The 15,052-nt window shown below is 61.2% G+C and overlaps 3 protein-coding genes across 3 annotated transcripts in view; 2 read left to right on the forward strand and 1 right to left on the reverse strand.

The window, feature by feature from the left end:
* ANO9 (anoctamin 9) overlaps window positions 1-2,436 on the forward strand; it is a 14,751-nt gene extending 12,315 nt beyond the window's left edge. Inside the window, exons 15-21 of the mRNA XM_006877010.1 lie at window positions 245-342; window positions 456-589; window positions 671-823; window positions 1,380-1,527; window positions 1,845-1,946; window positions 2,017-2,110; window positions 2,251-2,436. Coding sequence (XP_006877072.1) covers window positions 245-342; window positions 456-589; window positions 671-823; window positions 1,380-1,527; window positions 1,845-1,946; window positions 2,017-2,110; window positions 2,251-2,436 — 915 coding nt within the window. The remainder of the gene's footprint in view (window positions 1-244; window positions 343-455; window positions 590-670; window positions 824-1,379; window positions 1,528-1,844; window positions 1,947-2,016; window positions 2,111-2,250) is intronic.
* Window positions 2,437-2,947: 511 nt separating this feature from the next.
* SIGIRR (single immunoglobulin and toll-interleukin 1 receptor (TIR) domain) lies at window positions 2,948-10,796 on the forward strand. The gene is made up of 13 exons (XM_006877011.1): window positions 2,948-2,953; window positions 3,531-3,705; window positions 3,820-4,048; window positions 5,610-5,749; window positions 6,191-6,274; window positions 7,904-8,102; window positions 8,504-8,637; window positions 8,724-8,864; window positions 9,032-9,175; window positions 9,325-9,427; window positions 9,510-9,660; window positions 10,232-10,421; window positions 10,633-10,796. Exons 1-13 carry the CDS (start codon window positions 2,948-2,950, stop codon window positions 10,794-10,796), a joined length of 1,860 nt encoding a protein of 619 aa, XP_006877073.1.
* A 1,116-nt stretch (window positions 10,797-11,912) lies between these two features.
* The window catches only part of PKP3 (plakophilin 3), an 8,126-nt gene continuing 4,986 nt past the window's right edge, over window positions 11,913-15,052 (reverse strand). The window contains exons 6-13 of the mRNA XM_006876987.1: window positions 14,728-14,902; window positions 13,743-13,860; window positions 13,502-13,672; window positions 13,195-13,380; window positions 12,947-13,100; window positions 12,599-12,791; window positions 12,171-12,258; window positions 11,913-11,997 (exon numbers count right to left, since the gene is read on the reverse strand). Coding sequence (XP_006877049.1) covers window positions 11,962-11,997; window positions 12,171-12,258; window positions 12,599-12,791; window positions 12,947-13,100; window positions 13,195-13,380; window positions 13,502-13,672; window positions 13,743-13,860; window positions 14,728-14,902 — 1,121 coding nt within the window. The 3' untranslated portion in view covers window positions 11,913-11,961. The remainder of the gene's footprint in view (window positions 11,998-12,170; window positions 12,259-12,598; window positions 12,792-12,946; window positions 13,101-13,194; window positions 13,381-13,501; window positions 13,673-13,742; window positions 13,861-14,727; window positions 14,903-15,052) is intronic.

Raw genomic sequence — 15,052 nt, forward strand, 5'->3', positions numbered from 1 at the left:
TCCCTGTCCCTCCCTGTCCCTCAGTGGCTGTATGATGGACCTGTCCCCTCCATGTCCCTCAGTGGCTGTATGATGGACCTGTCCCCTCTCCCTGTCCCTCAGTGTCACCTCAGCGGCTGTATGATGGACCTGTCCCCTCCCTGTCCCTCAGCGGCTGTATGATGGACTTGTCCCCTCTCCCTGTCCCTCAGTGTCACCTCAGTGGCTGTGTGATGGACCTGTTCCCTCTCTCCCTGTCCCTCAGTGTCACCTCAGTGGCTGTATGATGGACCTCTTCGTGCAGATGGCCATCATCATGGGTCTGAAACAAACCCTGAGCAACTGTGCGGAGTACCTGAGCCCGTGAGGACCCCCTCCCTTCTCAGCTGCACCTGGGGAACCCCTTGCTCATCCCCATCTCCCGGGCAGCGGCCCCCAGCTCCTCTCCCCGCCCCCATCCAGCCCTGTCCCACCAGGTGGCTGTCCAACAAGTGTCGCAGGTTCAAGTACGGCCGAGCCTCCCAAGACCCTGAGCTGAGGGGCTGGCAGCACAACTACCTCCTGGGCCCCGTCACCGTCTTCAGTCTGTTCGATGAGTTCATGGAGATGAGTGCGTGGGTGGGCCGGGCTGGGGTCTGCACGGGGTGGGGGGTCCCTGCCCACCTGGGGATAACCCTGCTCTGTCCCCTAGTGATGCAGTATGGTTTCACCACCATCTTCGTGGCTGCCTTCCCGCTCGCCCCGCTGCTGGCGCTCTTCAGTAACCTCGTGGAAATCCGCCTAGACGCCATCAAGATGGTACGACTTCAGCAGCGCCTGGTACCACGCAAGGCCAAGGACATAGGTGAGGGGCCATTCCCACCCAGAGGCCCCCCGTCTACCAGGGTCAGGCACCTTGAATAATCTCTCTGCACAGAAGCCCCCCAGCCCTTCCCCAGGGTCTGCCAAGGAGAAAGCAGGCCTCTAACAAACTCTTCCCACCTGCCGCCAGGAGGGGGGTCCAGGGGAAAGAGCTGGACCCTGAGGGGTGGTGTCCAGCAGCTGGGGGCAAGAACTGAGAGGAGGTGCTGGGGCAAACAGGTGTTAGGGGGGCTGGACGTGGGGAGAATAGAGGTGTGTGGGAGGCCCCTGGGATTGGGCCCAGGTAGAGTGGTCCCCGCCCTGCAGTGAAGACCAGCAGGTGGAGCAGACTCAGGGTGGCCGGAGAACTTGCAGAGAAGTTGTTGGGGGGAGACCCTCTTGTCCATGCCTGGGAGAAGGACCCCAGGGTGAGGAGCAGGTGCAGTAGAACTAGAGCAACGGCTTCCTATGCTGGCCCCGCATGCCCAGCACTGCCCTTGGCTCCAGGCTCCCAGTCCGGGGAGGGGGCCAGGGCCCCTCACCCCACTGCTCTGGCCCAGGGACATGGCTGCAGGTGCTGGAGACTATCGGCGTGCTGGCGGTCATTACCAATGGACTGGTCATTGCCTTCACATCCGAGTTCATCCCCAGAGTGGTCTACAAGTACTACTATGGCCCGTGCCGGGGGGGAGCCCGGCCTGCAGTCGAGTAAGAAGTGTCCTTGGTGCTGACCAGGTCACCCGGGGTGTGGCTGAGGCCGGAGGTTGGGGTGGTTGCCTGGGAGCCTAGCTGTGGGGATTCAGGTATTCTAGTACCACTGCCCTCCCCAAGTTGACCCTTTGGGGGGCCCTCAGCAGGCCTGCTCTGACCCTAAGGGCCCCTGGGAATGGGAATGGGGGTGTCTACAGTGTGCCCCACGTTGATTGCCCCTTAGGGTTCAGGCTCTGGGTTGGAGCCCCTTCCACAGGGCTGGTGTGACCTTGGAGGTGCCTTCCTGTGGCTCATACCTGCCTTGTGCCTCCTAGCTGCCTCACTGGTTACGTCAACCACAGCCTGTCTGTGTTCTACACCAAGGACTTCGAGAACGACAATGACCAACAGGGCTGGGAGACAGTGACCGAGTGCAGGTGGGAATCCCTTTCCCCTTTGGCCTGCCCTTTGACCTTCCGACTCCTGACCAGCCCACCCCTCTTCCAGGTACCGGGACTACCGAAACGCTGACGACTACAACCTCTCCCAGCATTTCTGGGTCCTCCTGGCCATCCGCCTGGTCTTCCTCATCCTCTTTGAGGTGGGCCAGGACCTGGGGGAGGGGCCCCTGAGGGCGGCTAGCTCTCCCTAGAGTCTTTCTCCTTGATCCCAAACCCTCAAATCCCTGCTCCGCCCTGACCCCTCACTGGCCTTCTTTGACCTCTGACTCCTGACCCCCAGCATGTGGCCTTGTGCATCAAGCTTATTGCGGCCTGGTTTGTGCCTGATGTCCCTCGGAAAGTGAACAACGAAATTCTGAAAAGCAAGTTCAAGAGAGTCCAGGAGAAGATGAGGCAAAAGCTGCAGTGTGGGGTGGCGAGCCCCCCGCCTGCCTCCAGCTCCTGCCTGAGGAGCACACCTGTGTAGGGGACCCTGAGCAGCGTCAGAGAAGCCAAGAGGCTGAGACTGACTCAGAGTTCTAACCCAGGCTCTGGGTGTGCATGAGGGCTGGGGGGGCTGTGAGGACTGGGAGTTCGAGACAGCCCTTCTCTGGGTGGAGAGGGGTCCTGGGAGACTAGAGAGTGCCCTACGGGGTTCAGCATTGGGTTGCAAGGTCAGCTGTTCACCCAACAGCTAGTCCTCCACTCCGCCACAGACACAGGCTGTCTGCTCCTATCTGAAGCAGTTCTACTCAGCCCTTTAGGGTGGCTAAGACGTGGCTGAGGGGCACGTGCCTGCATCCTATTTCATCTCTGTTAGAGTTAGACTGGGCGTAACCCCTAAATGAACGTCTCTGAAGCAAAGGAAGGAAGGGGGCTCGAGAAGCCTCCATAAAGCTGGGAGGGGATGCACTCACAATACAAGAAAACGGCTCAAGCTTCTCTAGTAAAAAATTCAATCAGGGCCTCCTGATTGGGGTCCAATTCTGTCTCTCACCATGCCGGCTGGTGGAAGGTCTTGATTCCCTCTGTCCCCCCATCTTTCAGGGCTCCCCAGATCCCCTCATCCAGCAGAAGATTCTATAATAAAATAAAACTTGTTTCTGTCCATTTTACACCTTGGTGGTGTAGAGGTGAAGTCTTGGATAGATTTGTGGCTCTGTAGGTTAATGCGCCGGACTGCAAAGTTGGTTTGAGCTGCAAGGCAGTTCAGACTCACCCACTGCTCCTTGTAAACGCTATGGGTCGAAACAGACTCAATCGCACTTAACAACAACACAACAGGGCGAAACGGGAAACTGAGGCCCAGTGGGAGGGTCTGGAATGTGGTAGCCTTAGGCCTCCTGGACCTTAGAGGGAAGAAACCGTATTGAGGTTCCATGCTCCCAGCCCTTGACATTGGTGAAGGAAGGCATCAGGTTTGGGGGTGGGGGTTGTCTAAGAAGACTACCTGGAGGAAAGGGAGGAGTTGGGGAAGGAGGGGCTGGCCGGCCAGGCACAGACGCACCTGCGGAAGGCTGGACACTCCCGGGAGTCCGGTCTCCTTGAGACACTGGTTAAGCCGGTTCGACCTCTGCCCAGAGGTACCCAGGCAGCCGCAGCTCCAGAGGGCTGAGCGCAAGACAGTCAGGAGCTCCAGCCTCAGGCGTAAAGCGGGAACACCTGAGTCCGCCCTCTGCCCTGCTGACGGGGCGGAGCTGTAGCCGTCGCTGCCACCAGCAGACGCTGGGCCGTTGCCGCGGCGCACCTGCCCCAGGTGAGCCGCCCCGCCCCCGCTCCAGCCCCTGATCTTGGCAGCAGGTGAGTGGCCGTGGTAGCTCGGACCGCGATGGGACGGGGGAGGCGGAGATCGCAACCCCTCGGGACCCAGACCTAGGACGGAGTGCTCCACGCATCGTGGACCCGCTGGGACCGCGGCGGGTGGGTCCGACAGGAACTGGTTCGGAGCCGCTAGCTACCCGCGCCTCCCGGAAGCTGGAGCCCGTCCTCCTCCCGTCCGCTTGGACCTTGGAAGTGGGAGCAGGGACAGGGAACAAGGCCGCTCCGCCGGACGTGCGCAGGGGCGTCCAGCAGCCTTCCTTCGTAGGGGCGCGCGGACCGTAGGCCTGAGGCCTCCCTGGGAGCCAAGAGCCCATCCGGAAACGCGAGGGGCTGGGGCGCCGGCCGGAGCTTCCTCCACCCGCACCCCCGCCGCGCCGCGCGCGCCCTGCCCCCTGTCCACCCCCCCACCCCACCCCCCACCTGCCATCTGCGAGCTCCGACCCACCTAGTGCCCAGGCCCAGCAGGAACGTGTGGTGGGGAGTGGGGTGGACTCGCCGTTGCTCCTGGGCCGGGGGATGGGGGTTGGGGGGAGAGGGCGGGCGTCCTTTACTCACGTCCCCAGGGCGAAAGACAAGACGCGGGAGGCGCTGAAGATTGGGTGTCAGAGACGGCAGGGGACAGACAGGGAAAGGGGCGGGAGGCGCCGGCACCGTGGATGTGGGCTTTCTAGGAACCTTGGGGAGAACAGACGGTGACAAGAGGAGCTATACGGAAGAATGTCCAGGGACAATTTGGGACCTCGTGGTAGCTTGGAAGCACCCGGTTTGGTGGAGGGAAAGAAGGGGCCTGGGGAGATGGTAGCATGAACGAAATGCATCCAGAGGGGCGAGGGTCTTTGGGTGGCAGGGGGTCTCCAAGGGTCTGTGCCTGGGGATGGGTTTACGGGCGTGGGTGCTCGCTGTGGCTCTAGGAGCTAGTGGTGTGTGAAGTGGGTAGCAGAGGCCATTTCAGGAGTCCATCCACCTATGAGACACCAACCCCAGGTGCCCTGTCACCCAAGTGTCTTGAACATGATGAGAAGGAGACAGGGCCCTGGCATGGGGCCCTTGAAGAGGCGGGGCAGGGATGGGACCAGCCAGATAAAGGCTTGCACAGGTGGGTGTCCGCCAGAGGGTGAGGGCGGGGACCCTTGCCAGGGTCTGTCGACAGCCACACACAGGTCATCTGTTGGTTTTACTTGCTGTCAGTCAGCGTGTATGTGACGGAATACCTGCTGCCCCTCACCTCACTCAGTCTCTGACCAGGGAGCCTCTGCCGGGTGTTGGATTGGCTTCCTGATCTGTCCTCTCCCCAGACTGACGCTGAGGTCCTGTGGGGCCATGCTCCCCGCTTATCACACACTGGGGTTCTTCTCCTGGGCTGCTGGGCAGGTCAGGGGTCAGAGAAGTAGCCATTGGAAACAACTCTTCCCTCCAGAGTGGTACCTCAGGGTGTCCAGGAAGCAAGCCTCATAGCCCACACTCCAGGGTCTTCAGGGTTACCCTCCCAGGTCTGAACCTTCTGCACCAACCACCCCGTCCCCTGTCCAACCATCGCCACCCCAGGCAGCCCTCCGCAGGAAGTGAGGTGCGAAGTGGGTGCGCCCAGAGGAAGGAGCCGCCTGACTCAGAGCTACAGGAAGAGCCAGGCGGGCAGGCGGGTGGGGGGCCTGGGTGGGGTTTAGGGTCTGGAGAGGATGTGACTGCAACACCAGGAAGCTACGGAGAAAGTTTTGAGTGAAACGCACACAAACAAAACCAGGTCCCTCTGCATCTGGAGAAGAGCAAGGTGTGAGGGCCCAGCTGCCGGGGGAGTGTGCTCCTCACTGCACACGCATGACTGACACCTCCCCCCCCCAGGAGCAAAGAGCTAGAACCAGGTGACTCTGTCCGCCAGTGGCATCAGTGTGCTGGTGGCTGGTGGGCCTTTCCAGGTTATGGCCTGTCCAGAGTGGGGCCTGGTCACGGGGAGGCAGCAGTGAGTATGGTGTATGCATGTGGTGAGTGTGTGTGTCTGGGAGACACCGAAGGTGTGGCAGAGGGGGTGTGTGGTGTGTCAGGGGCCAGGCCTGTGGGCCTTGAGTGTGGAAGAGTGTGAGTGTGCATGTGTGTGCATTCTGGTCACGGGTTAGGGGCTCAGTGCAGGTGAGCATGTGGACAAGGTTGTATGCACACAAGTGCACGTGTGTGCATAGCTGTCCACCACTGCAGTGTAGTGGCACCTGTGGCCTCCTGGGGCTCCCGGCCAGGCAGATTAGACTTGACTTCTAGGAGAGCCTGAGGCAGCCTCTGCAGGGGCTGGGCCCCTGAGGAAGGTGCTCAGAGACATTCTGGGCTGGTGGTTTGTGTCTCTCAGGAGCACTGTTGGGGCTTGAGCACGCTGGGCTGAAGAGGGAGTGCCCTTTTAGAGGGCTCTTCTGGTCCAGGGACCTTCCCTACAGGCTTCTGGAAAGAGTCCTCTGACCAGCTTCGAAGGAACCTCCCGTTCCTGTGGAAACTCTGCCCAGCCAAACCTGGGGCTGGAGGTGGGACCCGGGGCTGGAGGTGGGGGGTAGGCAGGGCTGATTTGTCCCATGTCCCACCCCAGCCCCATGTGTACACTTAGTAAGGAGTGGTTTAGATGTGCAGTAGGCCTCTGCTGAGTAAACACAGTGGCCTGGGGGAGGTCTATTTCACTTTGGGGCTTTCTGTGTGGAGACGTAGGTGTGGGCAGTCCCCTTAGGCTAGAGATGGTCCCTGATCACTGCAGGAGAGAAAGGTCACCAATGGGTGGGGTGGGGACTTCCCTTGAGGAACCATTTGGCCAAAGTCTCCTGGTCTGTAAGTGACAAATCAGGTCACAGGGTGGGGTGTGGGAGTGTGGGACCCCAAATAAGGTGTGTATGGTGACACCTCACAGAGGAACACCAGCCAAAGCCCGGCCTATTTGCCTCTCCTACCTTGGACACCTCGGGCTCCTCTCTGTTTCTAGGGGCTGACAGGACCTTACGTGTCCTTACGTGATTGGGGTGCATGGGGTCTGGGACATGTCACTGTGTCCTCGGTCCCCAGGTCCTTCCCACTTCATGCCACCACAGCCTTGTCCTTTTCTGGAGGACAGAGCTGGGATGAGTCACACCCCTGCTCTCCTGGGGACCCTTGGTTCAGCTGGTGCTCTCATGGTGGAAAGCCCTGAGGTGGGGGAGGCCATGCGGGTCTGTATGGGACTGGTGTTTGTGGGGTTAGGCATTCAGTGGCCAGTGAGGTTACTGGTTAACTCATCCTGTTTCTGTTTAACTTGTTCCCTGTGGCAGCCCTTGACCAACTGACCAGGAGGACAGAGAGTGAGCCCTGACCCCGCCTGGCCCTTGGTGGATCTGTCCACTTGGGCCAGGGAGCTTGTGGAGCCAGGGGTGGCACTGGGCCCAGTCTGCCCTGGAGGCCCAGCTAGAACCATGGCAGGTAGGCGGTCAGAGAGGGCTCCCCATTGTCCCCACCTCCTGCTCCTCAGGTTGCTCACCCCTCACCTGGCCTCTGCTTGTCTGACAGAATACACAGGCCTCTTCCCCCTTCTCCCATGGCTTTGTTGGAGGGCAAAGGCCGCCCTTGCTTCAGGCTGGCCAGGGTCCCCCATGGACAGGCTGTTAGATGGGCCCTGAGCCCAATGCCTCCGGACTAGTCTGGGGTTGGGAGTATAATGAAATCCAGGAATGCTGCGGGGAGGCCACTCTGTGGAAACGACAGTGTGTTCTCTCATCTTCCTCCTGGCTTCAAGATGAACCCCAGGCTGCTCAAGCTGCAGTCAGGGTGAACTGGCCTGGCAGGCTAGCACCTGACTGTCCCCACCCACCAGTGCCCACATTCCCTACAGAGCCCTGCAGTAGGGGTGCCCATGAGAAATGTGGGGGCTGAGCTCAGGTTCTGAGTGGACAAGAAATTTGACTTGTGGGTCAGGAGGGCCAGCTTGCTATGACCCGGACCCTGCTCTGGCCACTGCTTCCCATGCTGAATATACAGGGCAGGCAGAATACACAAACAGGCCCCTGCTGTCGGGCCGATGGGCAGAGGTGGTGTGGCCACTGGACTCGTCCACCCCTGCGACCTGGTCTTCCTTGGATGTAGGCAGTGGGGGTGGGTATGGAGGGCACCATGGGCCCACTGCGTCCTCTCTGCAGGTGTCTGTAATGGGAACCCCAATTTCATCTCCCCGGCCGGAGACCAGGTCCTGAGGCCTGTTCTGCACACGGCAGTCACTCTGAACTGCACGGCTTGGGTGGAGTCTGCGGTCCCCTGCCTCCCACCTGCAGTGCACTGGCTGAAAGATGGGCTACCACTGGGCAATGGAAGTCACCACAGCATCCAGGAAAACTCCTGGTAAGAGAGTGACCATAGCTTCCCCTGACACGGCCTGCGTCACAGTGGACTGCCACACTGTGATCACAGAGACAGATTCTGGGCTCGGAGTGACCCTTACAGATACTAGTCCAGGTTCAGTGGGACCGCCCAGGGCCATGATTGCCAACAGTTTTAGAGCCAGATGAGGCCCTTGACCACTGGGCTAAGCTTGGGAGCAGAGGACTTCCTAGGACCCAGAGTTAGGGTGACTGTCCCCAAACTGTTCCATCCCTCTACCCCTTCTGCCCCCTCCTTGGTTCCGGCCGCTTTTCTTAGTTTAGGGTCCCAGGACTGCTTAGAAAGCTCAAATCGGCGGCCTCCTGGGTGAGGGCAGACAGGTGCTCTGCCCATGCTGAGAAGTTGGGGCTTGGTCTCCTCAGGGTCAGGTCCAGCTTGTCAGAAGTGTTTATGTTCAGTGTCCTGGAGGTCAACCTGACCGGTGCCCAGGACTATGGCGTCTACACCTGCTCTGTCCACAACGTCAGCTCCGCCTCCTTTACTCTGTGGAGAGCAGGTGAGGGGGTCCACTGGGTAGAGCGGGAGCCTGGGGATCGTGGGGCTTGGAGAACACTAGGGCTGAGGCTGAGTCTTCCTCCCCAGGGCCACCTGGCCACGTGGCCGCGGTGCTGGCTTCTTTCCTGGTTCTGCTGGTGCTGCTGCTGGCCGCACTGCTTTACGTAAAGTGCCGCCTCAATGTGTTGCTCTGGTACCAGGACACTTACGGCGAGGTGGAAATGAACGGTGCTTGGGGCTGTACCCTGGAGGCCTCGGGGTCGCCCTGGTTCAGGGAAGGGAGGGAGGAAGCCCTGTGGGATGTCTGGACTGTGCTTGTGTGGGGTGGTGTTTGGGGATGCCAGACATGGGGCCAAGGCCTGGAATGCACCGCGCTGACTGGCCGCCGTCCTCAGACGGAAAGCTCTACGATGCCTACGTGTCCTACAGTGACTGCCCAGAGGACCGCAAGTTCGTCAACTTCATCCTGAAGCCGCAGCTGGAGCGGCATCGGGGCTACAAGCTCTTTCTAGATGACGGCGACCTCCTACCCCGCGCGGGTACAGTTCCCTTTCTCACAGCCCTCCATCACGCCCAATCCCTCCAGGCCCCGTCCCCCACTTCGCGCTCCCTGGCCCCACCTCTGAATTTCCTCTGGCGCCGCTTGCCCTGCCCTTGGTCCCCTCTGACCCTGTGATCCTCCTCGCAGAGCCCTCGGCTGATCTCCTGGTGAACCTGAGCCGCTGTCGACGCCTCATTGTCGTACTGTCCGACGCCTTTCTGGGCCAGGCCTGGTGCAGCCACAGCTTCCGGTGGGTCCCTCGTGGGGAGGAGGGTAAGGGCGCCCGAGGACCCTGGCCCGGTCCACCCTGACGGTCGGTCTGGTCCCAGCAGGGAGGGACTGTGTCGGTTGCTGGAGCTCACCCGCAGACCCATCTTCATCACCTTCGAGGGCCAGAGGCGTGAGCCTGCACACCCCGCGCTTCACCTGCTGCGCCAGCATCGCCACTTAGTGACCTTGGTGCTCTGGAAACCCGGCTCCGTGGTACGGGGGTGAGAGGAGGAGATGAGGCTGTGGGAGCCTCCACATTGGATCCTTAGTGGTGAGGGTCTGTGCAGTATGGGGGCGGTGATGACGTGGGACCCTATGTGTGGGGGGTTCCATGGTCTAGAACGGTTGTTGTGGTTGTGTGCCGTGGAGTCGGTTCCGACTGATAGCGACCCTGTACAGGGTTTCCGAGGCTGTAAATCTTTCTGGGATCAGAAAGCCTCATCTTTCTCTTGCGGAACAGCTGGTAGTTTCGAACTGCTGACCTTATTAAGGTTAGCAGCCCGATTCGTAACCAGAGCTCCTTACCAGAGCTCGGTAGGAGAGGTGAATCGCCTTTGAGGTTCCCAGAGTCTCCTTGGATGTGTGCGTAATGATCGCGTGCGTCACGCCTCAGAAAGCGCCCTTTGGAATCCAAGTTGGGGGAGAAGGGGTAGGAGTGGGGGGTAGGAGGTGTGTGTGTCCGTGTTTGCAGCCCCCCTCTTGTGGTCATACATATGAACCGGACCTGGTTGTGCACAGGCTCACTCACACTTCTGACTCTTTTCACCCTGACCCCCACCCCCAGACGCCTTCTTCCGAATTTTGGAAAGAGCTGCGGCTGGCGCTCCCGCGGAAGGTGAGGTACAGGACAGTGGAAGGGGACCCACAAACCCAGCTTCAGGACGACAAGGACCCCATGTTGATAGTCAGAGGCAACGTCCCGGAGGTTCGGACTCTGGACCCTGAATTGGACCCGGACCCTGAAGGAGACTTGGGTATGCTCCCCCCTAACCTCCGTGACCCTGAGAGGCGCAGGGAAGGGGGCAGAAAGGGGCCCAGCTGTCAGTTCTTCCCGGCTTCCAGGGTTCCTGCACCTCCTCTTCTCCCTAGGGTGCTAGGGAAATTCGTGAACCTCACGTGAACCGGGGCCGAGGGCAGGCTGTAGGTAGCTCAGATTCAGGACCCTTGGCTCACCCCCTCCCCCAGGTGTCCGAGGGCCTATCTTTGGGGAGCCCACAGTTCTGCCCTATGCAAGCGGGGTCGCGCTGGGAGAGGGCCGGAGCTGCGAGGTGGACATATCCGATCTTGGCTCCCGGAACTACAATGCCCGCACTGACTTCTACTGCCTGGTTTCGGAGGAAGATGTGTAGCTCCGCCCCCGGCCCCGCCCCCAGGGCTGCAGAATCGCCCGGGACTTCTAGGGGTGAGGGCTGCACCCTGCCCTGCCCTTGGTTCCACGCCCTCTCAGGGAAAGAGTGTGGCCCCAGGGCCCATTCACGTGTCAGAAAAATAAAGTTCTTTTGGATCTTTCTTGGACCGTTCCTCTCCTCTTCTGAAACAGGAAGAGGGTGGTAGGGGAGGCCGCCTTGTTCTGGGCCGAGTGTTCCCTTGGACTCGCATGCCCATCTCCTTTTTTTCCCCTCTAGTTCTTAAGTCTTCTGCATCCCGCCCCCTCTCCATCTCTATCCTGGGCCCTCTCAGGCCTCCCTCTGGGTTCTTCCTGCTGCTGTGGGGGGCACAACCCCAGGCAGATCCCCAAGGATAGGGCGGACCTTTAGAGACCTCAGTGTCTGAGCTTTGCAAACATTCATGAACGGCAGAAAATATCCACGGTAGCCTCATAACCATGTGCCCACGGCTTGGCTCTGGGTGAGACGGCATACTCACAGCCTCAGGTAGACTATGAACGAGGCCTGGTGAGGGTACCTAGGCCCAGTGGTGTGGGCAGAGGGGTGTTGGGTGAGTTTGAAGGTGGGGTGGGGAGAAAGGCTCAGAAGCCCTAGGCTCCTGCCTTTGCTCACAAGGTGCACAGTTCCGCTTCACCTCGGCCCCACTCCTGCCTCTCAGTCCTGCCAGCTCTCCTGGGTTGGGTGACCACTAGAGGCCAGTGTGTGTCTATGTGTTCGTGCAGGGACCCCTAAGTCCCCCCCAGGTCAGGCAGTAAAAGAAGCACCGGAGGCTGATGTTGCTGCATCCATGGCCACTTTTATTGCCCGGTGCTGGCCACGAGGCGCTGTTGGGCTGTGGCCAGACCCTCCTCTGCGTGGCCAGCCTACCCCCTTGCCAATGTGTCCTGGTCACCTCCTCAAGCATCAGAGCAGCCTCAAGCCCTGCCCCTCCCCCTCCCCTGCAGAAGCCAAGTCCCCAGCCAGAAGCCCCGACCCCTCCCTGGTGGCTGGCCCCTTGAAGGTGCACACACAGGTCCAGAAAGGCCCTTCGGCTACAGCCTTCTCCCAGTCAGGCCTGTCATGCAGCGTGGAGCCATGTGTCCTTTGGAGCTGGTCACACCACCTGCCCCTCCTCCAGGGGCCTCGGCTATGGTCCCAGGAAGTCCTCCTTCCGATAGCCCTTCTGGAGTGGAGAGGGGCCGGGTCAGGTGCGTCCCCCAGTGGACGGTGTGACCATGTCCCTGTGTCCTGGGTTCCGCTTCCCACGCCCTGTCTGGGTCTCCATCGCTCTGTTGTGGCATGTTGTGTTGTGTCCCACACCCCCACGACCCTACACCCCCGCAGGCTGGCATTTACCGCTCGGAAGTCCCGATGGAGTTTGCTGTACTGCCACAGGTTGGCTAGGAGACTGGAGGCCGCCCTTGAGGACTTCTCACTATCAGGGCTAGGGGGTGGTGGTGGTCAGGGGGACGCTAGGGGCACCGGCAGAGCCGAGCCAGGCTCCCAGGCCTCTAAGGGGTGGCGCTCAGCAGGATGGGGCCGGGGGTGGAGGCTCTGAGGGGTGGAGTCTGAGGGACGGGGGTGGGGCCTGAGAGAAGGGGCGTGGTCCTCGGGGCAGGGGGTGGAGTCTGAGGGCTGCAGTGGGTGGGGCTGGATGGAAGGGGCGTGGCCCGAGGGACAGGGGGTGGGATCTGAGGGGTGGAGGTGGGGCCGGATGGAAGGGGCGGGGCCATCGGGGTAGGGGGTGGAGTCTGAGGGCTGCGGAGGGTGGGTCCGGACCTCACCTGTCCCGCTTCTTCTTGATGAAGAGGAGCTTGCGAAGTCCATCGAAATAGAGAAGGTCTCTGGCCGCGATGGGACTGGCCACTACCAGGTTGTTGAGCACGGCAATGATGTTGACCAGCACGTCAGCTGGGGGACACTTCTCACCCACGCTGCCTGGGAGCTTCTCGATCAGATGACTCACCACCTTGGTGGCTGCAGGACAGTCCAAGAGTTCAGTGTCCACCCGTGTCCCCCAGGGGGCTGGTGTGCCATTTGCTCCCTGGAGCCCCATCTTGCCATTTGAGGATGGAGCTGTGGGCTGGCCAGGGGGTAGGGTGAAAGCGGGGCTGTGGGTCAGCCTGACTCACACATCTCATCCTTGTTCCTGGCATTCCGGGACAGATTTCGGATGAGCCCAGTCAGTGAGCGTAACTGGTGGTGGTCAGCAGTGCGGACGCGGTCCAGCAGGGGGTTCAGGATGCGTTCCTGCTCCAGAGCCAGGCGGCTCAGGACACCGGCCCACTGTAGGGGTGCCGGGCAGGGTGGTGAGAGGCTGAGCCCAGACACGCGGCCGGCCCTATCCAGTCCCTCAGCTCCTCCAGGCCTGTCTGCTCACCCTACGGTCGCCGGCGGTGATGTTCTGCAGTGCCCCAGCCGCGGCCTCGGTTGTGTGCCGGTTCAGCTCACAGCGCTGCAGTAACCGGTTGTACAACCCCACAATCTGGGGACTCCACAGCCACTCGAGGCCCTTGGGGTCCTTAGACACCTCCGCAAAGGTGAGTGCATCTGCTGTCAGGGGCAGCTGGGCAGAAGGGAGGGAGGACACCAGGGGTCAGTGAGGTCAGGCAGGGTTGGGTAGGGTAAGGCTGCGCTTGGGCTAAGATCATACAGGGGTGGGGCTAGGGTCTCCCCCCCAGGCCCACCTCGCGCAGTCGCCGGCTCTGTGGTGTGAAACAGCCCACCATCTCTCCTGGGGGCATCCCTGCAGTGTCCCTGCGGCCTCGGCCCTCGAGCCGCTGTAGTGCCGATGGTGGCATCTCATCATACAGGCGGTAGGACAGGTTCCTCAGCACACACACAGCATTCTCCACACTCTGCAGGGGTGGGCTGTGGTCAGAGTGGGCCAGAGGCCCCCAGCACCCTCCAGGTACAGCTGACCCTCACCTTGTCCTCGCACTTGCCCACGTCCAGGGCATGGTTGATGTAGGTGACCAGGGCGTCCACCAACCCGTGGCACTCCCTCATTTTCTGGCGAGTAGCCTGGGAGGCTGAGCTTAGGTTCCTGTGGACAGAGGCAGATGAGGGCCCACAGAGACCTCGGACATAGTCCACTCCACAGGGACCCCAGACAGAGTCCACCTCACAGGGACCGTGGACAGGGCCCACCCACAGGGATGCCGGACAGAGTCCACCTCACACTGACCCCGGACAGAGCCCACCTCACAGGAACCCCGGACAGAGTCCACCTCACAGGGATGCCGGACAGAGTCCATCCACAGGGACCCCCGGATAGAGTCCACCTCACAGGGACCCAAGACAGAGTCCACCTCACAGGGACCCTAGACAGAGTCCACCTCACAGGGACGCCGGACAGAGTCCACCTCACACTGTCCCCGGACAGAACCCACTTCACAGGGATGCCGGACAGAGTCCACCTCACAGGGACCCCAGACAGAATCCACCTTACACTGACCCTGAACAGAGCCCACCTCACAGGGATGCCAGACAGAGTCCATCCACAGGGACCCCGGATAGAGTCCACCTCACAGGGACCCTGGACAGGGTCCACCTCACAGGGACCCTGGACAGGGTCCACCTCACAGGGACGCCAGACAGGGTCCACTCCACAGGGACCCCGGGCGGAGTCCATCCACAAGGACCCCGGGCAGAGTCCATCCACAGGGACCCCGGATAGAGTCCACCTCACAGGGACCCTGGACAGGGCCCACCTCATAGGGACCCTGGACAGAGCCCACCTCACAGGGACCCCAGATACAGGGAACTCCAAAAGGGCCCCAGACTGAGCCCACTCCGGGGTCTCAGCTGAAACCCCTCTTTCTGAGCTTCCTTGCTGGTGCCCCCTTAGCCCAGGCCGAGTTCCTCCCTGCAGTTCGGGTTCCAGCCCTGGCCCCCTAAGCAGTCTGCTCACCTGAGGAAACCTGTAGCGTTGTAGAAGATCTCAGCCTCAGAGGCATTCTGCTGGATGAGGGGTGGTCCCCCAGCCCCTGAGAGGGGGCTCAGTACCAGGTCAGTGAGCTGCTCCAGTGTGTCGCGGGCCAGCCGGTCCTTCAGGTGGTCACTGGACGAGAGGTTCCACAGGATTCCTGGGCAGGTAGCACCAAGGCTGGAGGTCAGGATGGGTCAGGAGACGGGAGGACCCCTAAGGTGGCTCCTGGTCTGTGTCCAAGGGCCCCCTGTGGAACCCTGCTGGGCAAACCTAACTGTGTACAGTGGGGCCGAGCAAGGGGGGGGGG

This window comes from Chrysochloris asiatica, unplaced genomic scaffold, assembly GCF_000296735.1.
Source record: "Chrysochloris asiatica unplaced genomic scaffold, ChrAsi1.0 scaffold00439, whole genome shotgun sequence".
NCBI classification, from domain to species: domain Eukaryota; kingdom Metazoa; phylum Chordata; class Mammalia; order Afrosoricida; family Chrysochloridae; genus Chrysochloris; species Chrysochloris asiatica.

Excerpts from the sequence above, each read along its gene's own strand:
- SIGIRR (XM_006877011.1), top strand. Across the intron at positions 8,865-9,031 it reads CGGCGAGGTGGAAATGAACG|ACGGAAAGCTCTACGATGCC; the intron begins GTGCTTGGGGCT and ends CGCCGTCCTCAG. Across the intron at positions 9,176-9,324 it reads CGACCTCCTACCCCGCGCGG|AGCCCTCGGCTGATCTCCTG; the intron begins GTACAGTTCCCT and ends TCCTCCTCGCAG.